Source organism: Aulonocara stuartgranti, assembly GCF_965226115.1.
Source record: "Aulonocara stuartgranti genome assembly, chromosome: 9".
In the NCBI taxonomy this organism is placed as follows: Eukaryota; Metazoa; Chordata; class Actinopteri; order Cichliformes; family Cichlidae; genus Aulonocara; species Aulonocara stuartgranti.
The window spans coordinates 33,322,661-33,350,642 of NC_138960.1; the positions used below are offsets into that span (position 1 = coordinate 33,322,661).

The window sequence follows — 27,982 nt, forward strand, 5'->3', positions numbered from 1 at the left end:
CCAAACTGAGTGGACCTGAGCAGATTTCGGCAGAAGTGCTGCTGATGGGATGGCGGGACCACCAGCAGAGGGCAACAGAGGTGCAGGTGAGTGACACATGAGGACAACTCTGGACTTTATGAGCTAAACTGATTTAGCTTCATCAGGAAGGCTTTAGGTGATGCTTGTTTTTCTGCCTGAGCCTGCCTTTCTCCCCGTATCTGGTTTAGGTTAGGATCTCACATGTGCTCCCATTGGCTTTGGAGAGGAGTACGGTTTCCACCACACCCTGTGATAAATCTTATTCTGGGCATTTTTCTCGTGGATCAGCTTCAGGCGCACTGACGGAACAGGACTGCTTTTAAATTTAGACTTTTAAGCTTTTTAAACGTTGTTTAAAGCTCCAACTCAGAGAAAAACTGTCTGCAGTTATTTCTGAATATATATCAGTTTTTGCTTTATTCCAGTGGTTTTTGTTTTCCGGTGTTTTTTGTTGCTTATTAGACAATAACACAGTCATTTATCCGCTTTTAAACTCTTTTTGAGTCTTTGGCCTATAAAATTTTTCATTTTTAAACTTTTTAAACTCCCGCAGACGTTAAAAAAAGAGGAAAGCTCTCAAGAAGCTGCCACGTTTCTGAATTTAAAAACAGGCTGAATTTCTTTATCTTTCTCTTTTGGGGCGCTTAAAGACGCACGGTGCTCACCATGTCACAGATGCGCAGGCAACTCCTTGGCACCGCGGCCAGCGGAGTGGGCTGGGTGGGGGTGATCGTGGCCACGGCCACCAACGACTGGGTCCGGACCTGCGACTACACCAAGGCCACCTGCGTCCGCATGGACGAGCTGAGCTCCCGAGGCCTGTGGGCAGAGTGCGTCATCTCCCCGTCCCTTCACCACTGCGTGGGCCTCACCCAGATCCTCACACTGCCCGGTGAGATGCGCCAATAAATGCTCTAATACATGATGTGCGTGACGAGATCTTTCAAGTGTGTTTAGCTCACGTTTGCTGCGTGGGTCTGCGGGAGGCAGCGAGTGAGCAGAGTGGCTGCGTGTCAACAAAACAGTTTACGCTTTATATTTAGAGTTGAATTTATTACAGTTAAATATTAATGGTTATTTCACGTTATTAACATTAAGTTATCGACACATGTATTTAAACCGGCATTGTTGTTCACCAACAAAATATATTCGTAACGAGATTTTTTCTTTTTACAGTTTATTCAATATGTTTATCGAACAGTCTCGTTCATCAGAATACAAATAAAAAATGAACAAATACAGTTTTTCACAGCGTTTGTGAGAAACTTTGCTGTTTTTGTTTGAGCATCAGAACATTTAGGTACTTACTTACTTTATAGCAGAGTTTATTTAATGAGGAGAGACAGAATTTCCTTTTAAATTGTGAAGATGTTGTAAATAAGTCTTACCTTTTATAAGAACATCAGTCAAATATCATTTTAATATGAATTTAATTTTTTATATTTATATTTATTTTGAAGCTATAATCGATCATAAACTGCTTTGACACACCTCTACAGACCACTTTGATATACAGCAATCACACAATTTATGCTCGTACTCAATAACTTTTATTGTGAAAGGAAGGATGGGAAGTGTAGAACAAACACTTGTGGAAACTATAGTAACTTATAAGCTTTATTTAAAGAAACAAATATAACTGGTTATTTAAACTCTTTAAATTAAACTGCTTTATGGTGTAAAACATTGTTCATCATATTTCAATAATGTTTACTCAGTCCTCTGTTTATAGGAGTATAGTTCTATTCTCGTGCTCAGTATTATAAATACTGACTATTAATTTCACACGTTTCATATCAAACTATAAACAACAATGTAAAAGCCAATTTTTCCACTTTTTGAGCTTTTAATTTGTTTACTACCAAACAAACCTTCTGCACGTTTACCAAACAGTGCATAGCATAATTTATCAGCCTTTTGTTCACTACTCAAAAACATAGGACGACACTCGGCCGTCAGAATATAACACAGTCAGTTAAACTTCGGGGATTTTGATCTATGTTGTTAGGAAGCATAAAGCACTGGGCATCCATCTCACCCACTTAGTGCAAAAGTAAAGTGCAGCAGGTGGAGAGACAACAAACCCGAAATAGGAATGGTTTAGCAGGTGGTGGCCACAGACTATTTCTCCTCCTTGTCCCCGCTGACTGATTTTTATCTAGATGTGCACTTTGGGCGAGTCATCGTTTAGCCTGGATTAACAAAGAAAGCTGATACCAGTCATCTCTGACAGGTGGTTCCAGTTAACAGACCCAGCTAACTCAGAGAAGCCTGCCAAAGGTTGAGCTTTCTTCTGGTGGTCTTTTGCACAGTTGTTGAGATTTCTGTAGATCTTAACAGCTTGACAGAAAAATGACTGGGCTTCTTTGCGTGCTTTAAGCAGCCTCTTCAGTTCTAAACCAGAAGCCTGAGAGTCCCAGGTGTTTAAAACCTAGTGGGGTTTGTCTCTCATGAGCTTTTGGAGAAATCATTAACACCAGTGTTTTATTACGTTGGATTTATTCTCTGTGTGTTCAGTGAAGACATGAAGAGTGACGTCAGACTGTGTTTGACTGTAACTCAGAGCAAGATTAGACATTACTTTCTGAGTAAAGTAATCTGGCTTTTTCTTGCATCTTTTTCTTGTCTTCGGTGCATGCAACACGTGTGCACATTCCTAATGTGAGCAGCGCCTTGTTGAGTGCCAGAGGTGAGCTGTGCTGAGAACGTTAAACCAAACAGATGCTCTCTCTGCCTCTCAGCCTACGTCCAGACAGCTCGTGCTCTGATGATCTGCGCCTGTTTGCTGGGTCTCCCCGCCACGCTCCTGATCCTCATGTCCATGGCCTGCGTGCGGCTGCAGAACGACACCTCAGCTGTGAAGAAGCGCCGCGCCCGAGTGGGAGGCGTCCTCTTCATCTTTATGGGTGAGGAGGCCGCACACACACACACACACACACACACACACACACACACACACACACACGCACACACACACGCACACACAGTTGTGTTTATATCAGTTTGATTATAACTACTACTTTACTAACACTTACCAAAAACACTAGTTGAGTTTAATGTTTTAGCTTTTGTCAGTGAAGTAAAGAGAAATTTCACTTACACTGACTTTCAGTGTTTGCAGTTTATTAGTCCAAAAGATCTTTTCCTTGTCACTTTTCCTTGACATCATGAAGGAACGTGTGGAGGAGATTCAGGGAAAAGACTGTCAGAGAATCTGATTACTTAAAGGAGTGGCTGATGACTGAAAAATGCAAATCTCAGACACTTTGTTTCATGTGTTCTGACCATTTTGTTTTATAAAAGCTGGATAGATGAGAACCAAAATCCAGAATAAGGAGGTAGTAAAGGACCCAATGAAGGTGCTCTCTTTGGTATTCAAAGAATTCAATCAGCTCTTATTAATGAAATGTTGCTTTAATAGCAGTGCCATTGATAAATCTGAGGAATGAGTTTGATTTGACAGACTGCAGATTTGATTTGTTATGTTTTTGATTTCAGATAAGAGTGTAGAGGTCAGCACACTGTGAGTACACAGTACTGAGTGTGCAGTTTGTTGAGGACATGTGTTACATATTTTGTAGTTTTAATTTTAGAGGGATGTACAGCGGGGCAAAAAAGTATTTAGTCAGCCACCGATTGTGCAAGTTCCCCCACCTAAAATGATGACAGAGGTCAGTAATTTGCACCAGAGGTACACTTCAACTGTGAGAGACAGAATGTGAAAAAAAAAATCCATGAATCCACATGGTAGGATTTGTAAAGAATTTATTCGTAAATCAGGTTGGAAAATAAGTATTTGGTCAATAACAAAAATACAACTCAATACTTTGTAACATAACCTTTGTTGGCAATAACAGAGGTCAAACGTTTACTATAGGTCTTTACCAGGTTTGCACACACAGTAGCTGGTATTTTGGCCCATTCCTCCATGCAGATCTTCTCGAGAGCAGTGATGTTTTGGGGCTGTCGCCGAGGAACACGGACTTTCAACTCCCGCCACAGATTTTCTATGGGGTTGAGGTCTGGAGACTGGCTAGGCCACTCCAGGACTTTCAAATGCTTCTTACGGAGCCACTCCTTTGTTGCCCGGGCGGTGTGTTTTGGATCATTGTCATGTTGGAAGACCCAGCCTCGTTTCATCTTCAAAGTTCTCACTGATGGAAGGAGGTTTTGGCTCAAAATCTCACGATACATGGCCCCATTCATTCTGTCCTTAACACGGATCAGTCGTCCTGTCCCCTTGGCAGAAAAACAGCCCCATAGCATGATGTTTCCACCCCCATGCTTCACAGCAGGTATGGTGTTCTTGGGATGCAACTCAGTATTCTTCTTCCTCCAAACACGACGAGTTGAGTTTATACCAAAAAGTTCTACTTTGGTTTCATCTGACCACATGACATTCTCCCAATCCTCTGCTGTATCATCCATGTGCTCTCTGGCAAACTTCAGACGGGCCTGGACATGCACTGGCTTCAGCAGCGGAACACGTCTGGCACTGCGGGATTTGATTCCCTGCCGTTGTAGTGTGTTACTGATGGTGACCTTTGTTACTTTGGTCCCAGCTCTCTGCAGGTCATTCACCAGGTCCCCCCGTGTGGTTCTGGGATCTTTGCTCACCGTTCTCATGATCATTTTGACCCCACGGGATGAGATCTTGCGTGGAGCCCCAGATCGAGGGAGATTATCAGTGGTCTTGTATGTCTTCCATTTTCTGATGATTGCTCCCACAGTTGATTTTTTCACACCAAGCTGCTTGCCTATTGTAGATTCACTCTTCCCAGTCTGGTGCAGGTCTACAATACTTTTCCTGGTGTCCTTCGAAAGCTCTTTGGTCTTGGCCATGGCGGAGTTTGGAGTCTGACTGTTTGAGGCTGTGGACAGGTGTCTTTTATACAGATGATGAGTTCAAACAGGTGCCATTCATACAGGTAACGAGTGGGGGACAGAAAAGCTTCTTACAGAAGACGTTACAGGTCTGTGAGAGCCAGAGATTTTCCTTGTTTGAGGTGACCAAATACTTATTTTCCACCCTAATTTACGAATAAGTTCTTTACAAATCCTACCATGTGAATTCATGGATTTTTTTTTCACATTCTGTCTCTCACAGTTGAAGTGTACCTCTGGTGCAAATTACTGACCTCTGTCATCATTTTAAGTGGGGGAACTTGCACAATCGGTGGCTGACTAAATACTTTTTTGCCCCACTGTATTTGTGTGCTCAAATAACCTTTTTGGGACAGTTTCAGAGGACAGATTTGATTTCTGAGGGCAGTTTCTCGTTTTAAGAGACTTTCTCTTACTGCATTGAACTTCGTGTGGCTGTAGCTCAGGACGTAGCGCTGGTCACCTACTGATCGGGAGGTCGGAGGTTCAATCCCTGCCTCCTCCAGTCTGCATGGCAAGTATCCTTGGGCAAGATACTAACCCTAAGTTACTCTCCGACGCATCTGTCGCAGTATGAATTTGGTTAGACAGCATTCAGTTTAGAGTGGGTGAATGTGGCATGTTGTATAGAGCGCTGGTCTTCCCCGAGTCATTCCCAGCTGTTGCAGGAAGGAGGATGATGGGTCAGGATCTGTCAGGCTGTTTTGCTTCCTGTGAGATAAGACAGGTAGTTCCTGTCCACAAACTCAGGGATGACAGCCAGACAGATGGAGGCACCGAGCACAAAATTATAACCTCTTCTTTTCCCTGTTTTTCACCTTTTGTGTTTAAATATGTCTGAAACCCAGCTGTGTGCAGCATCATATCTACCGTCTGGTTCCCCATCGGCGCTAATAAAGAGGAAGATCTGATGTCATTCGGCTTCTCTCTGTACTCCGGCTGGGTCGGCTCCGCCCTCTGCCTCCTAGGTGGCATCATCATCTTGTGCTGCCAGGGCATCGACCCCGGGACCCCGAGTAGGGACGACAGCTTCTACTACTCTGGGAACAGGGGGACGGCCACGCTCCTCGACCCCCCCGCCAACCACGCCAAGAGCGCCCGGGTGTGAAGGAACCAGGCGCTCTATTTTTAACCAAGTTTTCTTTGAGTTTAAAGTCATATTCACCATCGATGAGACATGCCATTATCTGTTTACTGCTTCAAGACTAAAATCCACCATGAAAATGAATGTTAGCAGGAAATGGAGGGATTAATAATTAATAATAAGCTCACATTCAGAAAATCTTTTGGCCTCAATCTAGGGAAGTCTGGAGAATCTGTGTATGTCCCAAAAATATCTCAGAATAGCAACAAAAAAAAAGATAAAGTTTTATTATACTGAATGAAAAAACAAGAACGGGATAGAAAGCCAGGAAGACGAGCAAAACAAGTAGCATCAAAACACAACAATGTAAGACAAACACTCAGGGCAGACCCACACTGAGGACTAACTGGAGACTGAGAAAAGCTGGTAAACACGACACAGGTTAAAGCAATCAAGACATATTCAAAAGGTGGAAAAGTAAAACTCAAACCAAGGCACAAAGTACAAAAGGAAATAAAAAAACTGAGACAACAAAGCTCTCACTGAATGATACAAAGTAACACGATGGAAGAAAGAACAATCAGTCAAAACAGGAATACACAAATCCAATTTACACAAAACAATCTCAACTTCAAACTCTGGCATTACAGGAAAAAACTAAACAAACTCAAATATACTGTTTCTAAACCAATCACATGACCAGCCCCCGAGGTCATGACTGTGATTGGTCTGTCAGTAGAATTAACCACACGAACATGGTTCGGACGTCCAGCTCAGGGACTCCCATGAGCCGAGGTGAAGCCTAGCAGAAAGCTTGCAGCTGTTTGTAATTTCATTTGCTGTACATGTATAAATACATATTTCACATCTTCAGCTACTCAGTCAGGAAGGACAGTCCCCCTGTTTGACCGGCTGTGACCATCTAAGTTAATCGTTGTCAGCGGCTCTTTGTTTTCACATTATAAATAGCAAACTGTTGTTTTCATGGTCGCTTTAGTGTTTATGATACTTTTAAATTGCAGCTCATATTTAATCCCCCACAGTCGGCTGTCACTTTTTTATCATTTCTTTTTACTTTTATGTTAACAGCATAATCAAAATAAATCATCTGCATACCCACATGGTTAAATTCTTGTCTGTGTTTAGAAAAAAGGCTTTAAAATCTCTTGGGCTCTCTGAAAACACCCATACACATTTAAATTAAGATTCATGCTTTCTTAAATTTATGTTTTACTGAATATTATTTCTGTATGTTTTCCATTTGATATGAATCCATTTCAAATACGATTTTTTGTTTGTCTTCTTCTACAGTAGGTATCAGATCATCAGAGTTTAGCCTCTTCTGGCTAAAATGAGGCAAAGCTAGCACAGATTAACCGCAAACTACGTACATCAGAGCACGACAGGCTTTGTCTCGTCACTAGTGCTGTGTGATACTGTAAAGTTTGGTATTGATCCGATACCAAGTAAATACAGAGCCAGTACTGATACTATTGACCTATAAAGGCAGCTTATGTGGGGCAGAGAGGTTTATATGACTCACTGTTAATTTGCAAATTCTGAACACATTTCAATGACCACTTAACACTATGGATATTTGGATTGATCCACTCACCTCTACTTATCCTAGCCTTTGGCTGATGCTAGGAACACAATAATTACCGCAGTTGCCATTGACGGCTCACACAGCTCCTTTAAATTTGGAATGATAACACTTCAGCGTCTTCTATCTGTGAGAGAAGCCGCAATAAAACCCCGATTAGACAAACTGCTGCTTCAAATTCTCTTTATTTCTGCACTTTCCACAACAGACACTGAATAACACCATTCACCCCAAAACAATTAAAGAGCGTAAACAAAGAACTCAAACAAAACCAGAGGAAAAGCTAAACCAGCGTGTGCTGTTCACTGTCTCTGAACAGACTTGTGTGAACGGCTATGGGAAGCAGAAAAGAAGACAACGAAGACCTGAATGTGCAAAAGGAAGCAGTGATACTGAGTCTGCAAAGAACCACGTGCAAGTGGCCTGAGTGACCTTTAGGCACAAAAAGTATAAACATTTAATATGAGCTTGGTTCAGAGCAAATGCTGTATGGTAATTAGTCCAAATTCTTTGGGACTAATTGAGACATGATGATGTACTAACTGGTGGCTGTCTACAAAGCTATGGTTAGGTTAATATAAACACATCAGCACTGGGAAGATGGACAATAAGGGTTAAACTGTTCTCAGTAAAAGTTCATGTTGGCCTGATTGGCAGAGAAAATGCCTTCATACAGCTCGAAGAAGATGCTAAAAAAAGACCAAACTTCAGTTAAGAGAACATCTAAGATGATCCATCATCACACGAGGTTAGTCATTAACATGTTTGGGTATGGTTGGGATTAGTCACTATGGAAAGGTCCTGATCTTAAGGTCATAAGCCTTTTGGTGTCTAAAACGTTAGCCTGAAGACATGCAGCACATGAGTAGTGCTAATAAAAATGCTTTATATAGTATCGGTGCTTGTGCCTGTTAAAAATAACAGGAAATTAACTTTAAAAAGATAAGCATCTCACTCAAGCATGCTCAGTTCGTCTTGATTTAAACAACAGATGGGCGTCTACACAGTCTGGATTCTTTTGAACCTCGGCTGAGCACTACTTTAGTAGCTTGCCATCACCAGTGTGTGAATGGGTGGATGACTGGATGTGTAAAGCGCTTTGGGGTCCTTAGGGACTAGTAAAGCGCTATATAAATACAGGCCATTTACCATTTTATTTATTTAAAGAATAGAAAAAGAATAAAGTAAGATTAAGGCAGGTTTGTTTTGTAACAACACTTCTTCTCACACAAGTCCAACTTGTTTCATTAACGGTTGCTGTCACTGTCAGGTTGTCAGAGGCAGGTGGGTGTTTGTGTACATTCGTGCTCATACAGGTAGATCTTCAAAGGCAGCTGGACTTCTTTTAAGTTCTCAAACACATTTCACTTCTCGTCCAAAAGGTTGCAGAAGCTGGAGTAAAGAAGTCCAGTTGCTTTCGACCCAAACAGGTTAGACTGTTTTGAAGCTTCTGCATCTGCTGTTGGCTTCTCTCAGTGCCCTCCTTCCTCTGCTGATATCTGATCCCAGTTTTCATAAAAGCTTCCACAAACATTAAAATATTGCCTCATACGTACGTTTTATTCACTCTTTCATATTACTCAGTTCTCCTCTTCATCATTAAACCCATAATTGGTCCTTCCCTTGGACCTACTGCCTGTCTCCATATACTGGCCTCCTGCTCCAGACTGGTATCCACACTGGTCCCCATTATCTTCATACTGGCTCTGCTCCTGCTCTCCGCTCTCTTGGTCCTCGTATTGGATCTCGTGTTGATTTCCCTGCTGGTAGTGGTATCCTCTCTCCTCGGGTGCAGACCACCCCTGATACGGTCTCTCGTCCTGCTCCTGGGTGTAAAGGTCGTCACCGGGGGAGACGGTGTCATCCAAGTGGTCGTCATAGCGCTGGTAGGAACTGGCATGTGCCTGCTGCTCCCGAGCATTCAGCTCCAGCGTGCTGTGCCACACTCCATAACAAATGTAGATCAACAGACCTGAGGATGGATATGCAGTAGAGGGTGGGTCAGTAGGTACAGAGATCAGTTTGTGTAGGATTGTCAACCTTTATGAATTCCATATGAAGAGAATTACAAAGCTCTTACAAAATCCTGGATACCTCACATGTAAAGCATTTTCTCTCTCCTTTGTCGGGCTTATTGCATCTTAAAAACGTTTGTACCAAGCATCAGAGCAACCAAAGTACCCAACCAGCGAATCAAAAAGCTAGCCAACCAAGCAACGAATAAACCAAGCAAGTAGTCAAGCAGCCAACCAAACAACTTACCTATCAGTCAACAGGTCATGCAACTAACCAGCCAACCAAGCAACCAGATAACAAAACGACTGCTTTATCACCTATCTGACCGAGCAGGCAACTGCAGAACTGGTGTTTTCTCCTTTTAATATATAACTCGATATTTAAATAAACTGATTGTCATTGAATTACTGATTAATGCTCCATTTCAAATCTACAACACTCTATTATCAAGATTGTTTCAGCTCACCTATGAGGCACCAGATGGTGAACCTTGCCCAGGTGAGTGGAGACAGTTTAAGCATGAGGTAACTGTTGACCAATATGGCTGCTGCAGGGACAAAGGGGACACATGGTGCCATGTAGGGCAGGCTCCTGGTGCTCTCTGGTTGCTGTATGATCATAATCAAAAGCTTTGCTAATGACCCTGCCATCATTGTTGCCATCAGTCCAGAAATCACTGCCCCAGCACCTGTGCCCTGCTCAACCCCAAATATGATGGTAGACCAGAGGAGGAAGGACATGAAGAAGAGGGAGAGAGTGCATCTGGTCACTATGCGGCCGGTGGCTGGGGTTGGTCGAACTGACGCATCAGGCATTCCCAAACGCAGCCGCAGGGTGTAGTAATGACCTCCCAGAAGCCTTTTCAGCAGTGAGGGGTGGCCTGTATGAAAATCAGAGTCATCTCCCTCCCCCTCCGTCCTGCCGGTGTGGTAAGAAGATGACCCGTCATTCTCGCTCAAGATCTGATCGTCTTTGGCATCTTCGTGCTTCAGGCCGTCCATGTCCTGAACTTCAGACTCAAACTGATGTGTGTCGGTCTGTTCGTCAGGCTGATAGCGAAGTAGCAGCACGCACACGCTGACCAGAGTGTAAGCCAGCAGGGTGCCAATGGACATCATCTCAATCAGGTCCCTGAGGCTCACCAGCAGAGCGAGGACGGCCGCCAGGCTCCCCGACACCACACACGCCACCGTGGGAGTGTGTGTGAGTGCATTCACGTGAGACAGAAACCTTAAAACACAGACACAGAAACATTTCTTATTAAAACTCCTTAAGCTGGCTGTGTGTTTTCATGTACCTCCTCACCTGAACAGCAGTCCGTCCCGTGCCATAGCATAGATGACCCTGGGCATCGGAAACAGGGAGCCAAGCAGAGAGACGGTGAGTCCAGCTATAGAGCCCACAGCCACAGTGTACTTCCCCCACATGAAGCCATGCACAGCAAACATCTCCATGAGAGGAGCCGAGACGTCGATCAGGTTATAGGGAACCATGAGAGTTAGGATCACACTCACCTGTGAAATAAAAAAATGCAGAGGTGTGAGAGACTCTATTATCATATATCTATTATTACAATCACCGTTTTATCAGGAATGAACACTTAGATAAAGGTGATTAAGAGGTCACATGTGATGCAGATATTCTTACAGTATATCTTTCAACTGGCTGATACTGTCTTACATCAGGAGATGTGGCTGTTAGAGTCACTGCACCAACGCTCTCAACAGTGTCTGTGACATTTGGAACATTTGCAATCGAATCATTTCACAAATACAAACTCGTGGAAATACACATGCCACGGGGTCAGATCTCTGAGTCTTGTCATTGCACTCTTATTGTAAATACCAGCAGTACTTTTTTTACAATTTGCATAATGACTGAAACCCATGACCTCCCAGCCCATTGTTCCTTCGGTGGGCTGGTCACTTGGATGAGTGACAAAACGTTTGTCCCACTGAAAACATTACGTCCAGATGAACAGAGTCATCTTTCGGAGATTTACTTACCTGGATGATTGAGAACGCATCAATACGTTGAAGTTCAGAAGCTTGATGGTATAAAAGCTGTCATGGTGGGGATTGAACCCAGGACATCACAAATGCAAAGCTTGCGCTCTACCACTGAGCTACATCCCCTTAAGTGTGTGTTTCCTAAGTGTTGCTACATGACACTATCAGTGTAGGTCATAGGTCAGTCATCTAGATCATTTTAGTATAAGGAGCTGGGGGGAAAATAAAACCACTGTACTTCATGAAGTTTTGTAAAGATGCGTCACTTCTCATCCAAGAAGCTTTCTCAGTTCTAAAACAAAATGGTGAAGAGTCCTGGGTATTTAAACCCTAGTGAGATTGTCCCTTAAGGAGGTCGTTGACCCACTATTAATCATGTGCCTCATCACATGAGCCAAGGTGTGGAAAAGGCGTGGGTCATCATCAGAGGTTTAGGGTGAAACCACTTTTTCAAGGACTTAGGCTACGTCCACACTAGCCCGGATAGATTTGAAAACGGCGTTTTCGTCTGAAAGCGCTCCGCGTCCACACTATCGTTTTCAGTCGTTTTCACAGAGTTGTGCGTCCACATTGAAACGGATGAAAACGCTCACGTTCCAGTACTGCGCACACATGAAACGCAAGAACATTCGGCCTGCCTCATTTCTGTGTGCCGTGTATTTACTTTCCAGCTCTTTGAAACGTCGCGGCAGAATGTCGAGGAAAAGCACCGAGTTTTTTTAAATGGACTAACAATGAGGTGGAGTTGTTGCTGCGAGTAACACAAATTTACAAAGATGCAAAAGCGAGTGAGAATGAAAGAATTTGAAGAAAAGCAATCTGGAGCATCTGCAGACTGATATGAATCTTTGATAGGGCTGTCAAACAAAACAACTGCTGCATAATGCCCTCCGCTATCTTTGTTTAATTGGTCACATGACTGCATCACATTACTAAAATGTGTCATTTTTTTCAAAAAGTCCTGTCCACACTGTGACGCAAAAGCACCTTTTTCACATGTATGCGTTTTCGAGAGCGTTTTCTCTCGGTGTGGGCGGGAGGCCAAACGGAGAGAAAACGATGCGCTTTCAAACAAAAACGCATTAGTGTGGACGTAGCCTTAATCAGATTCTCCACTCAACTTTTCACTAAGAACAACCTCACCCCTGAAACATTGCCTCACCGTATCATGTCACCGACTGAGGCCACCCAAAACATAATTTCTACATCCAAAAGATAGAAGTCACTCTTTTGAGGATGTCAGTGGTTATTTGAAGGTTTTGTGGTGATTTGGAATCTTTATGTGGTCGTCTTGATGCATGCGATGTATAGACTGACCTATGATCAACCTTCTGGGATGATGAGGAAAATCCCAAAAGGCTGGTTCTTTTCATTAACCGAATCAATGTAAGCTTGATGGCCTGGACATCGAGAAAAACTCTGGAGATGCTGGGGATTGAACCCAGGACCTCATACATGCAAAGCATGCGCTCTACCACTGAGCTACATCCCCCTGTGGATGTGCTGCTAACAATTTTATAGCCCATCAGAAGCTCTGGTCTGGTAGGTTTTCGGTGGTTATCTAATGCACATCTGAGTCTCTTTGTGGCCACTTGTGTCTCTGCGTTTTGTTTTGTTCTTTGAGTCTCTTTGTTGTCATCAGTCGCTTGTAGTCATATTAAGTGTATTTTTGACCATTTTATCTCGTGGACATTTTGAATGTCTGAATCAAGGAGGGGTTCTTAGGACACTTTTTTCACCATCTTACAATGCTGTGACTGAGCCATTCCCCAGCTCTCTCTGGATGGTACTCATGGCCATTCATCAGTGGTCATGATAATTTGCATTTTAATGTTAATGAAACTGACCTCAGGCCCCATTGTTAGTCAGTGGTGCTAGTTTTGGTCATTATGCAGATATGCTGTTTATAAGTTGGGGAAATCTGCAGTCAGCAGAGACTGAAGAAGTCACTTGGATGTTTCTCCCGCTGAAAACTCAACGTCCAGATGAACAGAATACACTTTCTGGATTTCTTTACCTGGATTTTTGCGCATGCATCAAGATCATTTTCTAAGTATATTGGGGTTTTTTTTTAGTTACCTTATATTTCCTAACCACCGAAACATTTGGGACTTATTTATTTACTGATGTTTGACTGTCTTATAGTTCTGATATGCATCTTGTAGTGATTTTGAGCCTCTTTGTGGCCACTTACGTCTCTGTGTTTTGAGTCTTATTTTGTTGTCCTAATCTCTTCTACCTATATTAAGTGTATTTGTGATCCTTAGAGCTCACCTCACAAAAGCAAATTATAGACTGACCTTAATGAAATGAAAAACTTCCCTATGCATGTGCAAGACGTGAGAGCTCAAAAGCTTGATGGCATAAAATCTGGAGATGCTGGGGATTGAACCCAGGACCTCGTACATGCGAAGCACACGCTCTACCACTGAGCTACATCCCCTTGTTGGGAAAACAGACTTCATCTGTTTCACACATTTTTATGCCTCATCAGAAGGTTTTGGTTTGTAGTAATTTAAGGGCCCTCTGTGATTTAGTATTTATTTGTATCTTAGTTATCCTAATAGTTTTTTGATGATGAAGCACCCAAAGATTCAGGACTTCTCACACATTTGGTGCCATAAAGCCTTGACACATGTCTGCTGTAGTCAAGTCCAGAAGCTTGATTGCCTAGAGACAGAGGTAAAAACTGGAGATGCTGGGGATTGAACCCAGGACCTCATACATGCGAAGCACACGCTCTACCACTGAGCTACATCCCCATCAGAGCTTCTCCAAGCGCATATGTGCTGCATTACACTGTGTAGTTTTCTCACAACTGACATCAGGCTTGAACATATCAGGACTAAAAAGGCAGAAGAAATAATCTGATGGGGAAATTAATTTGGCTGAGTTAAAAACAAACATGCTGGACTCTGTACAGACCGACACATAGGCAGTGAGGCAGGTGACCAGCGAGACAGTGATGGCGTAAGGGATGGAGGTGTTGGGGTTTTTGGCCTCCTCTCCTGTCGTTGCAATGATGTCGAAGCCAATGAAGGCGTAAAAACAGGTCGCTGCACCTTGCATCACCTGAACAGAAAGAACGGGTTACTAACAGATCTCACAGTTTACATCTTAAAAAAGTGCACCTATTCTGCTTTTGTTTGGTCTCTGTAATATAAAGATTATGCTAGATTCCCATGTTAAACATGGATAATTGTTTAAAATAATGAAGTCAATGCATTCACAAAAAATTCTAGTCAGTTCAGGCTTCTGACGGTTTTTTTTCCTTTCTTTTATCTTTCTGATGTTATAGCGTCTGTGGGTTAGCTTTTTGGGAAGTGCATGTCCTCTTTACAACTGATCAAAATGTAAAGTCTTGAACTGCTCGTTTGTTTGCTTTGATGCTTTTGCTTTTCTGACTAGGTGATCTCTAAACCCAAACTTTAGATCTGAGCAGTTTAAAAATGCCTCAGACCTCAGATCAACAGATATTTGCTCAGTGGGTAAAGCTAACGCTAAGCTAACTCATGCAAGATGACTTTAAGCCTTTGTAATTGCACAAAAGTTGACTCTTTAACTTTCACTTTTCAATCTATTTATAAAATTCAATTTAAATTTGCCTGAATTCACAACACAGTCATCTCAAGATGCTTTATATAGGAAAGAATATTTTGCAGGGAATCCCAGCAATCATACAGTTTCCTGTGACCAAGCAATTGGTGACACTGGGGAGAAAGAACTCCATTTTGACAGGTACAGAAGCACATTCAGAGAAAGGCACCCATCTTCCAAAAAAGAATGTAACCTCTTGATTGGAAGCTGGAAATTAGTTGATAGAGCCCCTTTAGCAAAACAGTTTCTCACCCCCGACCAGCCATACGGGAGGAACTTGCCACCCTCCCAGTTGCTGCTAGAGATGAAGAAGAGTCCGGCGATAATCATGAAGACCCAGACCACCAGGTTGACCACATTCAGGACATTGTTGAAGCCCACAGTGTTACGCACTCCAAGAGCGATTACAGCAGTGACCACCAGGGCAATGAACAAAGCCAGAACGTCAAGATACGTGTCCTCGCCTTTACCTGAGACAGAAGGACAAAGAGTTTAAGCATCAGGTATTAACTATTGTTTTTATTATTCAACATAACATAAATGAGCTTAGAGGTAAATCTTCTTTGACATAACTGTTTATCCTCTCTAACAGATAAGTAAATAAACTGTAAATGGTAAACAAATCACAAAAGCAGTTTTGGAGGCACTGACCGAGGCCTCTGACCGTGCCCAGGTGTGTTATCATGAAGTCACTGATGCTGTGATTGGCCAGCGAGTCGAACATGTTGCTGAGAGCTGAAGCCCCTGCCGCTGTGCCGATCAGGTACTCCAGGATCAGGTTCCAGCCAATGAAGAACGCCACAAATTCTCCAACAGTCACATAACTGTAGGTGTACGCCGAACCGGTCGTTTTGGGGACCCGCACACCGAACTCTGCGTAGCACACACCTTCACGCAAAAGACACACATGTGGCCAGATTGTTCTAAATCTTTTGTTTGGTTGGTTAGAATGCTTAAAGACTTTTGCTTACCTGACAGTATGGACGCCACCGCTGCAATTATGAAGGACAGAATGACCCCAGGCCCAGCCATCGCGTTAGCAACCAGCCCCGCAACGACATACATCCCTGTGCCAACACAGCTTCCCACACCGAGGGAGACCAGGTCCACAGTGGTGAGGACTTTGGCCAGCCCGACCGCCGACCCCTCCGCGAGCTCGGTGAGGTCGTCTGAGCTGTGGGCCATGGAGCCCACAGGTTTGGTCCTCAGCAAGCGAGAGTACATGTTGTACCAGGCATCCCCCAGTGATACCCGACCCAGCCACGCCGCCATCGCTAACCCTGGTTAATACCTGTTAATGTTGGTGAGTTGTGCACTCCTTCCAGCTTCCTCCTGTCACTGTCTCATACTTTCACATCATCATCAGTCTCCATGAAACAGAAGTCTAAAGAGGGCGCAGAAACTCTGTGAAAAGAAAAGGAACAGACTGCAGCACTTCATGGATTACAGTGGAGGGTTTGATAGATAACATATTTGGATCTCTTGATTGTGTTCATTTCAGTTTTCTTTGAGGCTCTTTACGATCATTTAAGTCTGTTGACAGCAGTTTGAATCTTTTTTGATTCTTTGAGTCATTTTTTAGTCTATCTGTGGTCATTTGACGAAGCAAAAGATTGCTTGTTTGATTCTACCCCCTGTAGGGTAACATAAGGAAGGGCATCTGCATATAAACTCTGCCAAAACAAAGACACAGAGTTAGCCACTACAGTGCCCTGTTATGACAAGGGGGTAGACGAAAGTAGTTTAAACAAGTCTCTGTGCAGTGATTCTGAGTGCATTTCTGGTCATTTGTTTGTTTTTGTGATTGCGTGGAGTCTCTTTGTGGTTGGGAAGTTCCTCGGATGGTATTTGTTGTTGTTGTTTCGAATCTCTTAGCAGTTACTTTAAATCTCTTACTTTGAGTATCATAGTAGTCACTTAGTGTCTAATCATTTCTGTATTCAAGCTTTCCAAAAGAAACGTTCACAGCCATTTGAAACTTTGAAGCCTCTGGTCCTGCTGGTGTGTTTTAAAATCGTTCCATGCTAATGAAGCTGGGATACCATCAGCAGTTCTCCTCACTCACTAGAGCGAGACTCCCTCTCTGAAACTTTAATGATGTCCAAGGAGGATCCTGTTTCATGATGGAAAGGTTCGGACGTGGAGTCTAAAACTTAATCACGCACAGGCGAACTTCTACACCTACACGTCCAAAGCTCTCATCTGTTTTAGAGCTTCATACTCAAACATACAAGTTCAGTCAACACCTAAACTGAAATCAGCCCTACAAAAACAGCCTAGGTTCAAAAGAGCAAAGAGACAGTCTGAGGCTTAAAAACTGATAAAAACACAAATCACGCAGTCTGAACGTGCACACCAGAGCACACAGGCAACACACTCACTTGCTGTTCAGTTTCCCTCCTGAGGCAGATTCCTCCGTCCAACGCAGAGCTGGTGGATATGTGACGAGAGGAGATGGCCGTGTTTAATCATTCAGAGCTGAAACCATGTGACCATTTTGATAAAATATTCAACATCTGAGGCTGAGCATGGGCGTGTGCATGTAGCTGTCATTGGTCACTCAAAGAAGGGACGAAAGAGGTGCTGTGAGAGTGTGTTTGAGTTGAGCTGATGTTTGTTTCTGTTAGTGTGCAGGGCTGGGAACTCAACAGGTGTGTGTGTGTGTGGAAAAGCATCTGTTTTCAAAGCTTGCAGGAGCAAACTGATGGCAGCTTTACAAAGGTTCAATATATTGGAAGTTGATGGTATAAAACCTGGAGATGCTGGGGATCGAACCCAGGACATCATACATGCGAAGCACGCGCTCTACCACTGAGCTACATCCCCTTTACACAGCTGGGGTATTTGTTTAGTATTGATATCTCTGAACTTTGATCAAGAAAAATCAAGAAGCTCCAGAAGCTTGATGGAAAAAACTTGGTCAGGCAACCAAGTTCAAGGCAACTCTCAGCAGCTTTGGGGGGGAAAGTAACTGGACTTCATGAAGTTTTGTAAAGATGTTTCACTTCTTAAGAGGCTTTTTCAGTCTTAAAACAATTTGGTAAAGAGTCCTGGTGAGGGTTGTTCCTGAAGGAGGTCGTTGACCCACAATTAATCATGTGCATTATCGCAGGAGCCAAGGTGTGGAAACAGGAGTTGGTCATCACCAAAGGTTATGAGTGAAATCACTCTGAGACCTAACCTCAACCTGTCGTGCGAGGCCGTGTGTGAGGTTGCCGAACAAATGTCTTGCTGACATCAGGAGTCTCTTTGTAATTGTCACATGTATGTTGTTGACATTTATGTGACGGACATTTTGACTGCGTGGTTATTTGTACAGTGTAGATATCTTTGAAAGTGTCTCTCAGCACACAAACGCAATTTGCTAATAGTAACCAAACTTCATGAATCACCTGACAAACGCACAGCGTAGACGTGATGGTCCTTGAGTCTTGTGGACATTTTTTGTCTTACTTTTCCTAATAGTTTCCTGAAAGCCAGAAAGATTTAGGACTTATCATGTTTAGTGCTATAAACCTTGTCACATGTCATTTTAACCTCAGGTCAAAACGTCGATCAACTTCAGAAGCATAAAACCTGGAGCTGCTGGCTGCTCTTCTTGGGTCTTGTGGACATTTTGTGTTGATTTATTGCCGTCTGAGTCTGTTAGACTTTTCTTGTGATTATAGTGCTATGCAGATTCTTTCCCCACATTTTTATAGACCATCAAAGGTTTTCGGCCTGGCGGGTTTCTGTGGTAATTTAAGGAGATGTGTTTTTTTTAGTTTTTGACCTCATGGTTGTTTGTTCAGTATGATCATCTCTGAACTTTGATCAACTCCTGATGGTATAAAACCTGGAGATGCTGGGGATTGAACCCAGGACCTCATACATGCGAAGCACGCGCTCTACCACTGAAGAATCGATAGAATAGAATAGAATAGAATAGAATAATCCTTTAATTGTCCCACAAGGGGAAATTTGGGTGTAACAGCAGCAAGAAAGACACATATACAAACAAACAGTACACAAGACACAGAACAGAAACACACAATTTTTACATATTTACATCAAGGACAATAGTTACCAAAAACAGAGTACTGTACCGTTACTAAAATTAAATACAGATAAGAGGCAAACCCAGGTTGTAGTGCGAATCAGTTGATAAAATAGTGCAGTTACAGCGCTGATGTAAACATCTGTTTGTTGGGAGCAGTGTTGATTGTACAGTCTGACACTGCAGGGAGGAAGGACCTGCAGAAACACTCCTTCATGCATCGAGGATGCAGCAGTCTGTCACTGAAGCAGCTCTGCAGTTCAGCAACATTTACATGCATGGGCTGGGAGACTCTGTCCATCAGAGATGTTATTTTGGCCAGAGTCCTTCTGTCTCCACCACCTGCACTGGGTCCAGGGTGCATCCCAGAACAGAGCTGGCCTTCCTGATGAGTTTATCCAACCTCTTCCTCTCATCTGCCGATAAACTGCTGCTCCAACATGCAACACTGTAAAAAATGACAGATGCCACCACAGAGTCATAGAAGGTCTTTAAAAGCGCTCCCTGGACTCCAAATGACCTCAGCTGCCTCAGCAGGTAGCGTCTGCGCTGACCCTTCCTGTACAGAGCATCAGTGTTGTGGCTCCAGTCCAGTTTATTCAGGTGAACACCCAGGTACCTATAAGAGTCCACTATCTCAATGTCCACTCCCTGGATGTTCACCGCTGTTAGTGTGGTGGGTCTGCGTCTCTGGAAGTCCACCACCAACTCCTTGGTTTTTCCGGCACCAGTCCACAAAGTCCAGAGTCCACTGTCTGTACTCTGAGTCGTCCTCACCTGTGATGAAGCCGACTATGGCAGAGTCGTCAGAGAACTTCTGTAGGTGGCAGCGTGGGGAATTGATGGAGAAGTCTGCAGTGTAGAGGGTGAAGAGGAACGGTGCTAGCACAGCAGACCAGCGACACAGCCCTGTGACCTCACAGGCATCCTAAGATGCCACACAGTTCATCTGCGCAGCATCTCAGGAGCCTGGAGCTGACGCCATCTGGACCTGCAGCCTTCTGCACCTTGATCTTGCGAAGCTCATTCCTCACTTGAAGTGCTGAGATGGAGAGAGGGGGTTTCGGGGGAGGGCGGTGTATGTTGGAGTCCACAGAAGCCGGGGGTGGGTGTGATGGCTGGGAGCTGGGTTGTGAAGTCCTGATATGAAAGACAGGCAGCGCCTGAAGATGAGGGAGATTGCAGCAGGGGGGACGATCCTGGGGGGAGGGGTGGGTGGTTGATCAAACCTATTAAAATATTTATTGAGGTCATTCACCCACCCCAAGTCTCCTGCAGCCTGGTGCAGAGGTTTCCCACACAGTGGAACGGAAACAGTTCCTCGGGGCCTCTTCAGTCTCTGCCGACCATTTCCTCACTGTGCGTTTAACAACTGGTTCTCTGTGTACCAGAGGTTTATACACAGGCTGGAGACAAACCAGGTTGTGATCTGAGCCCCCCAGGGGAGGGAGAGGTGATGAGCTGCCTCCTTGGTGTTAGCATACAATAAGTCCAATGTTTTATTGTCTCTGGTGTGGCAGGTGACATACTGGGTGAAGGTGGGGAGACTGGAGGACAGGGAGATGTGATTAAAGATCAGGAAAAGGGCCTGAGGGTGCTGTGTTTGGAGTCTGCTGGTTACAGAGTCCCGGACCCAACGCTGCTGCAGCGCTAGCAGCCTGTGAGATTTCAGTTTCAGAATACTTTATTGATGGAAATTATGTAGGAATTCAGGAGGTTTAGTAACATGCTCCTCTGAACATTTACTTGGACAAAAGCAACTGTTGGAAGTGGGATTTGAACCCACACCTCCAGGGGAGACGGCAGCCTAAACTCAGCACCTTAGACCGCTCGGCCATCCTGACTATTTGCTTCAACTATAGCTTATCTATGATAACATGCATCATAAATGATGCATTTTGGTGTGTGCGTTCTGCAGTATTGTGCTTTAAAACCAGGGTATACCTTTTGTAACCTGTAGTTGTTTCACGTGACATTTTGACCTCAGTTTTATTTGTTTTGTGTGGATGTCTTTGAGTAAGTGCAGAAGCTCGATGGTATAAAACCTGGAGATGCTGGGGATCGAACCCAGGACCTCATACATGCAAAGCATGTGCTCTACCACTGAGCTACATCCCCACTGCGAGTCAGTGTGAGTCTGTGTGGTCTGTTTGGTGCTGCAGTACACTAACACCAGGCTTAAAACTTACCAGGACTTCTTAAACTGAAATGTAACTTTGAGAACATGTATCAGAACCCGGAGGTGGTTTTCAAACTGCTGCATCTGCTGAAGAAATAATCTGTTTGGAAACCCTGTACAGACTGACACACAGGCACTGAGGAAAGGGACCGAAGAAGCAGTCAGGGATTCCCCCTCCCACCAGGAGCAGCACCCAGCTGGCCCTCTGAAATAAAACCATCAGTCTACACTCTGTCTGTGCAGCTGTATATATGTGCTGTTGCTCGTCACCTGATCCACAGAGTCCGATTACAGCGTTACCTGCATACACAGTTGCATGATGGTATAAAGCAGCCGAAACAGGACACTCCACCACTGTCGGCACAGGACAGTCTGTGGGAAACACGGCTGAGCTCAGAGATGTTCACACCTTCAGGAGCGAAACTGAGCCCAATCAAGAGACTCGCTCAGTTAAAAACAAACAAAATTTTATGCATAATTTTAATGCTTTATTTATCAAGAACATAGGCTCAAGTCTCAATTTCAGGATTTACTGACAAGCTGCCAACCACTGAACCGACATTTATCAGCGTTTTCATTTTCTGCTGCTCCCCGGACTATTTTGAGGCAAATATTTGAGTTATTGCCAGTGTCAATTACTAGTTTCTATGCAGATTCAAATTTACTGTAAACGGTTTTTCCAGAGAACTGTTTCTGTAATAAACACCCATCGTATAAATGTGAGATGACACCAGCCGCTGACTGCAGAGCAGATGAGGTGGATTCCTGAGGTTCACGCTTTATATGCAACAGATGAGCAGATGGGAGTGAATCCAGACACGCTGCCAGAGAAAGCAGCAGCAAAATAAAACATCCTTTTCTGTTTACGGGAATAAAGCAGTTATCCCAGGCGCTTCTTACAGGAGCACAGAGCTGACCCGAGGGGATGGACTCTGCTGGCACGTCCCCCTGAAGCCAGAGTGCAAATTTATTCACTGCTGCTCAAGGTGAAAGAAAACAATAGTGCCTGATTAGGACAACTACAGCTCCCGTGAGGCTTTGTTTCAGTGTAATTTACTTTTTTGCCCTTGTTTTACTGAGACTTTATGAGAAGATATCGGAATTGAAAAAGAGTCTAAACATCTCTCTATTGTAACTTTTTCATAATCCTGGAGGCATTTTTACTGACCTTTGCAGCTCCTTTCTGCTTCTGCTGCAGTTCCTCTAGTGTCCACTTGAGCCTCCAAAACGCTTCACTCCTCATAGACTCCCGTGTTAATGTTGTTTCAAGAGTTTCAGACTTTCCTTTTTGGTAAAGCTTATATTTGTTATGGCTGTCGTTCTTTTTGAATCTTCATGCAGTACGGTACCTTAAATATGTATGTTACCGTTTTTAAAAATCTTGTTCTGTCTCTTTCTCATTTCATCGCTCTTGGCTTTTGTTTCGTAGTTAGTTTGTACACTATATTACCAAAATCGCTCGTCTGCTATCACATGCATGTGAACCTGAGGGACATCCTGACTTAATCTATAGGGTGCAATTGGATTTTGACCCAGTCTTTGCAGCCATAACAGCCTCAACTCTTCTGGAAAGACTTTTCAGGGGTGTGTTTATGGCAATTTTTGACCTTCCTTCCAGAAGTGCATTTGTGAGGCCAAGCGCAGGTGTTGGATGAGTAGGCCTGGGTCAGAGGCTTCTAATTCATCCCAAAGGTGTTCTGTCAGGTTAAGGTCAGGAGTCTGTGCAGGCCTGTCAAGTTCTTCCACACTAAACTCGCTTATCTTTGTCTTTGTGGACCTTCCTTTGTTCACTGGTGCACATTCATGTATGAAGAGTTGGCAGCATGAAATGATCTAAAATGTCTTGGTTGGGCTAAAGGTTGAGGCCATCTCATGAATATAACCTCACCCTGCACCAAACTTTACAGTTAGCACAGTGTAGTCAGACATGTACCATTCTTCCTGGCACCCACCAAACGCAGACTCACCCATCAGATTGAGACAGAGATCAGACAGAGAAGTGAGATTTATCCTCTAAGAGAACAAGTGTCCACTGTAGAAAGTTGGTGACCTCTGTTTACCACGTGCCTGAGCGTCCACCGACCCCGCTCTGTGATTTTTACATGGCCTACTGGTTCACGGCTGAGTTGCTGTCGTTCCCAATCATTTCCACTTGACGATAACACCACTGACACACGACTGTGGAATATTTAGTAGTGAGGAATCTTTAAGACTGGACTTGTTGCACAGGTTGCATCCTATCACGGTACCACGCTGGAATTCCCTGAGCTCCTGAGAGCGACCCACAAATGTTTGTGGAAACAATCTGCATGCTGATGCTTGATTTCAGTGACTTGCATGGCTGAGTGAATACTTTGGGTAATATAGGGCATCATTTCTTAAAGCAATTTTACATCTTTTGGTGCATCTTCAGTTCTTTTTGTGTCAAGTTTTATGTCTCGTTTTGCAGGCGTTTGTGTCTCTGTGGGAACTCTGGGCCTCAAATCATTTTGAGAATTTGTGCGACACTTTTTTGCGCTCAAGCAATATCATTAAGCTGTATCCCGTTATATCACACTGATGCTGCTCATAAACTAAACATGCCAGTGCACCACCTGGTGGTTGCTTGGCCACCTCCTATACACCAGCCTGTCCTGTTTTTCCAGCTGCTCCCTCCAGGGGTGCACAGAGCGGGTCATCTGCCCAGATCTCAACCTATCGCTGTCACACCAACACTCTCGACTGCATCCATGAACTTCCTCTGTGGTTTCCATCTTTTCCTCCTGCACTGCAGCTCCATCCACAGTATCCTTTGTCCAAAATATTCATGATCCGTCCTCTACACGTCCAAACCAGCTGTCTCCCCTTTCTTTGTTTTTAATACAGCTTTCCAAATTTGACAATCTTATATTCATTCAGAGGATGATGGTTTATAATCCTTACAGAGGTGCCTGCTACATCTGACGTCACCTGTATTTATCATTGTGAGGGAAGCCAAGCCTGCGACGGTGTGAGGACAGCAGAGCAGGAACTGAAAACTGAGCCCATCTCTGGATGAATGAAAACAGCAGTGCATCACTTCCTGTACCTACATGCAGGCTGTGCTTTAAGAACCCCGAAACTAGGAGTATATGAACAGTGCAGCCCTGCTGTGTGTTTACTCTGCTGATGCATGAAGTAGAACTAGCTACACCTGGAAGATTATTACAGTTAACCAGTTTGTCACTTTAACAGCAGTTAACTGGAATAACAGACTAAACTGGTTCTGTGTAAATACTGGAAATGTCTTTGGCTTCTCATTTTATTTGCTTCTGTTTTCTGATCCTAATAAAATGTTATTTTATTCATATTTTCACTTCTTTACTCCTTTGACAACTGATCATAGAGTACACATTACATAATGTATGCTGACATGTTTTCTGCTTCTTCCTCACCAATTTTAAAATTTCTCACATTTTTTTGGGAATGTTTGATAAAATCTACTCGCTCCATAAAACTGATAAACATGATTTCATACACCAGCTAAGCAGGACGCTGCAGGACTGACTTTGTCAGACAAAAACACGACACAGACGAGATTTCTTTCCCACATTTATTCTCCCGCTGACGCACACACAGATGTGGCTGCAGCTGTTTACTCGTCTGCCTCGGACTCCTCGTCATCCTGGCTGATCTGGAAGTATCGCAGCTCGTACGTCTCCTTGTCAGAGGCCACCACCCTCAGCCAGTCGCGGAGGTTGTTCTTCTTCAGGTACTTCTTTGTCAGGTACTTCAGATACCTGTGGAAGAACATTGACCATCAGAACCGTTTCCAGGAAGGTTCTCTGGTTCTTGTGACACTTCTCGTTTTACCTTTTGGAGAACTGCTTCTCAGACGTCACGTTGATCTTGTTCTTCATGCGGCCGACCTGGACGATGTCACCCAGATTCCCCGTCTTCCCATTCACCTTGATCTTCTCTTTAAGGAAGGTCTCCTATTGGATAGAGCATAGTAATGCACTAGGGAAGAGAACCCTAGTAAATCTGGAGCTAGGGAAGGGCGCCCTAGTCCACAGATTGGGTCAGCTGCTTGCAAAAACCACCAAATTTACCCTTTAATAAATTAATTTGTCGCTTTTGGGGGACACGATTTGAACTGGATTTCTCCTAAAGTAGTGACGACTGCAAGAAGACTTACAAAGCTTGCAGAGTCCAGGATCCCATCCTCCACAGGGTGGGTCAGGTCCAGGGTGAACTTCCATGCAGCCCCCTTCTTGGACTTCTTACCAGCTGGCCTCTTCATTCTGATCTGTGATCATGTTTCACATGTTAACTTTACTAGAACACGCGTAAACTAACATAGTGAGCAAAGCTTATTGCTATAGCTGGTTTCCAAGGTAACAGTGGTGAAGTGACGTCACCACATGGTTCTTGAGTTATGCAAAGTCTGTTTCTTCAAATGACATTAGATAAATCTCCGGGTACCGGATGGTTAAAGAAAAAAGATGACGAGGAGACCTAAAGCTAAAAATAAGCCAGAGTCGGAGCCGCTCGGTCAAACATAAACCCTTCAGTGCTAATGTTTAGTTTCAGTGTGTGAGGAGTTTCCTGATGCTTTTGGTTGATGTTTGAATACAGTCATAAAAAAAATAATAAAAAATTTGAGGTCACTCGTTTTAAAAGACGCATCAGGCTCTGTTTATTGGCTCGTGCTGTTGTGTTTCCAGTGAGGCTTTGAACAAGTCCCTACTGTCATTTATTTTCTCAAAACGAATGTCTTGCGTTAAATATCTGATATTATGTCTGTCTGGATATGGACTCAAGTCCTGGAAGAAAAAAAAAAAGGGACATTCAATCTCTGCCAGATTCAGTCTTGTAGAAACCAGTTTTGCAGGTATGGGACTGACATTTTATTTAAAGCCTGTCATGTACAATGGATGTAATATGTGTGCTTTCAATTAAGACAAGTATTTTTCCTTTGGATTGGCAGGAGGTTTTTTTTAAGTTATCATTATTTTACTCATGAGATTTGGCGTCTATTTTAGTTCCATGATTAGTGATCCCAAACACCAGTAATAGCACCAAAGCTCAAGAACAAAATAGTTAATATGATAGACAATGTTCCTTATTTAGTGACAATAGACCAGGGAACATGACTTTAAGTTATGCCGAATTCACCTGTGTATCCTAAAATACACAGATACTAGCCACAAACCCAAACCCGGTAGACTTCCAGGTATTAAAACTGTTTAAAGAAACAAATACGCGTTTTTCTCTGTGGAGTCTGGTCTGCAATCAGAATGAGACACGTGTGACCAAGTGCTACGAGCTAATGCTAACGCGGCTAACTTGTTAGTTTTCTGGATGTAAATAAAGTTTTCTCGGTAGAGCCACCCGTCATTAACGATGGGTGCTTTTATGGGACTTGATCAAAGTGCCAGAGAAACAAAAAGGCGAAGAAACTCAGAACAAATTAAGCAAAAACCGGACGAGCTGCCAGGACTTACCGGCGCCATGTTGAGAGCTCGGACGAGAAAGAAGGCAGCGGAGGTGACGCAGCTGTGACGTCATGCGCGGCGCCCTACCAAATATGGTGAACGGGCTGTAAAAGCACATGGATCAGGAAAATGGGTCGACTTAACGAGCGCAGAGCTCCAGCTGGAGTGAAAACCGTTTAATCTGCGTTTGGTTTACGTTTGTAAGATGAAACAGCAACAGTTACATTCAAGTGTCACCCGCGTTTACCCTGAAAACAAACAGTTTCACACTTTTTGACAGCTGTTGTTGCTGTCTGTGAGCGAGGATGCAAGTCCAAAGGTCAACCGCAGCCCAAAAACACCCTGATAATAAACCTGCTGAGTCCGGTCAATCATTCACTGCCTCTTCACACACTCGGCCCTCTTCATTGAGCCACATTTCCACCACACACACACACACACACACACACAGGGAAAAACTTCCTCCCGATGAGTCAGAGGACCCATAACTGGTTCGATGGGTCCCATTTTTTCAGCCTTTGTGGTTTGAAGTCTGGCTCACTGTGCAGATATGCAGGCAAGTGAGTGATTCATCTTCACATGAGGCACTGAGGCAGGGCGTGCCCGCCGCTGCTGCCACTTCAGCACAACAAAAGATGCTCAGCACTAAAGTAGAAGCTGCAGCGTTCCACAGGACGGGGCGTGATCAGGTGTTTTGATTCATTAAATAGTATTTAAATCCCCACCGTGCAGCTACAGTCATGTGTGCTCCCTCATGCCACCAACTAAAATGTGATTTGTGGTTTATAATCATTTACATGCGAAACAAAGTTGTTAAAGCTTTTTCTTTTACAATCCTCATCTGTTCATTCCTACATTTCAACTTCTCTGTATTTCAGTAACAGTAGGAAATATGAGAAACGTTACATTTTACAGTGGGTGTGCAGCCCAGGCTCTGAGGCGTGTTACAGAGGAGCAGGCGTCTGCAGCAAATCTCACAGTTCATGATGTGCTGGTTAGAAATGTGACATTACAATCAAACCCTCCACACATATACCTGAAATCAAAGCCTGTAACATTAGAAAGATACATATTTCCCATTACATTCCTTAACATGC

At 43.7% G+C, this 27,982-nt stretch overlaps 3 protein-coding genes across 3 annotated transcripts; 1 reads left to right on the top strand and 2 right to left on the bottom strand.

Moving 5' to 3' along the window:
- The first annotated feature begins 266 nt into the window (after positions 1 to 266).
- cldn11b (claudin 11b) lies at positions 267 to 7,108 on the top strand. Its single transcript, XM_082547471.1, has 3 exons — positions 267 to 913; positions 2,763 to 2,927; positions 5,754 to 7,108. The coding sequence occupies exons 1-3, from the start codon at positions 688 to 690 to the stop codon at positions 6,011 to 6,013; spliced, it is 651 nt and encodes a 216-aa protein (XP_082403597.1). The 5' UTR covers positions 267 to 687; the 3' UTR covers positions 6,014 to 7,108.
- A 1,254-nt stretch (positions 7,109 to 8,362) lies between these two features.
- LOC309714309 (putative cationic amino acid transporter) lies at positions 8,363 to 16,507 on the bottom strand. The gene is made up of 7 exons (XM_082546643.1): positions 16,186 to 16,507; positions 15,866 to 16,102; positions 15,467 to 15,684; positions 14,543 to 14,689; positions 10,914 to 11,122; positions 10,075 to 10,838; positions 8,363 to 9,564 (listed from the first exon to the last, which is right to left on the bottom strand). The coding sequence occupies exons 1-7, from the start codon at positions 16,484 to 16,486 to the stop codon at positions 9,173 to 9,175; spliced, it is 2,268 nt and encodes a 755-aa protein (XP_082402769.1). The 5' UTR covers positions 16,487 to 16,507; the 3' UTR covers positions 8,363 to 9,172.
- An 8,479-nt stretch (positions 16,508 to 24,986) lies between these two features.
- On the bottom strand, positions 24,987 to 26,989 carry rpl22l1 (ribosomal protein L22-like 1). Its single transcript, XM_082546644.1, has 4 exons — positions 26,895 to 26,989; positions 25,586 to 25,696; positions 25,261 to 25,382; positions 24,987 to 25,187 (listed from the first exon to the last, which is right to left on the bottom strand). The coding sequence occupies exons 1-4, from the start codon at positions 26,901 to 26,903 to the stop codon at positions 25,043 to 25,045; spliced, it is 387 nt and encodes a 128-aa protein (XP_082402770.1). The 5' UTR covers positions 26,904 to 26,989; the 3' UTR covers positions 24,987 to 25,042.
- Between the last annotated feature and the right edge of the window lie 993 nt (positions 26,990 to 27,982).

Coding starts and splice junctions, on each gene's coding strand:
- cldn11b (XM_082547471.1), top strand. CDS start 688: ATGTCACAGATGCGCAGGCAACTCCTTGGCACCGCGGCCAGCGGAGTG. Junction 914..2,762: donor CCAGATCCTCACACTGCCCG/GTGAGATGCGCC, acceptor TCTGCCTCTCAG/CCTACGTCCAGACAGCTCGT. Junction 2,928..5,753: donor CGTCCTCTTCATCTTTATGG/GTGAGGAGGCCG, acceptor TCTGAAACCCAG/CTGTGTGCAGCATCATATCT.
- LOC309714309 (XM_082546643.1), bottom strand. CDS start 16,486: ATGGCGGCGTGGCTGGGTCGGGTATCACTGGGGGATGCCTGGTACAAC. Junction 15,685..15,865: donor GGGCACGGTCAGAGGCCTCG/GTCAGTGCCTCC, acceptor CTTCTGTCTCAG/GTAAAGGCGAGGACACGTAT. Junction 11,123..14,542: donor GCCTCACTGCCTATGTGTCG/GTCTGTACAGAG, acceptor TTTATTTCACAG/GTGAGTGTGATCCTAACTCT.
- rpl22l1 (XM_082546644.1), bottom strand. Junction 25,383..25,585: donor TCCTGGACTCTGCAAGCTTT/GTAAGTCTTCTT, acceptor TCTATCCAATAG/GAGACCTTCCTTAAAGAGAA. Junction 25,188..25,260: donor GAGAAGCAGTTCTCCAAAAG/GTAAAACGAGAA, acceptor GTTCTTCCACAG/GTATCTGAAGTACCTGACAA.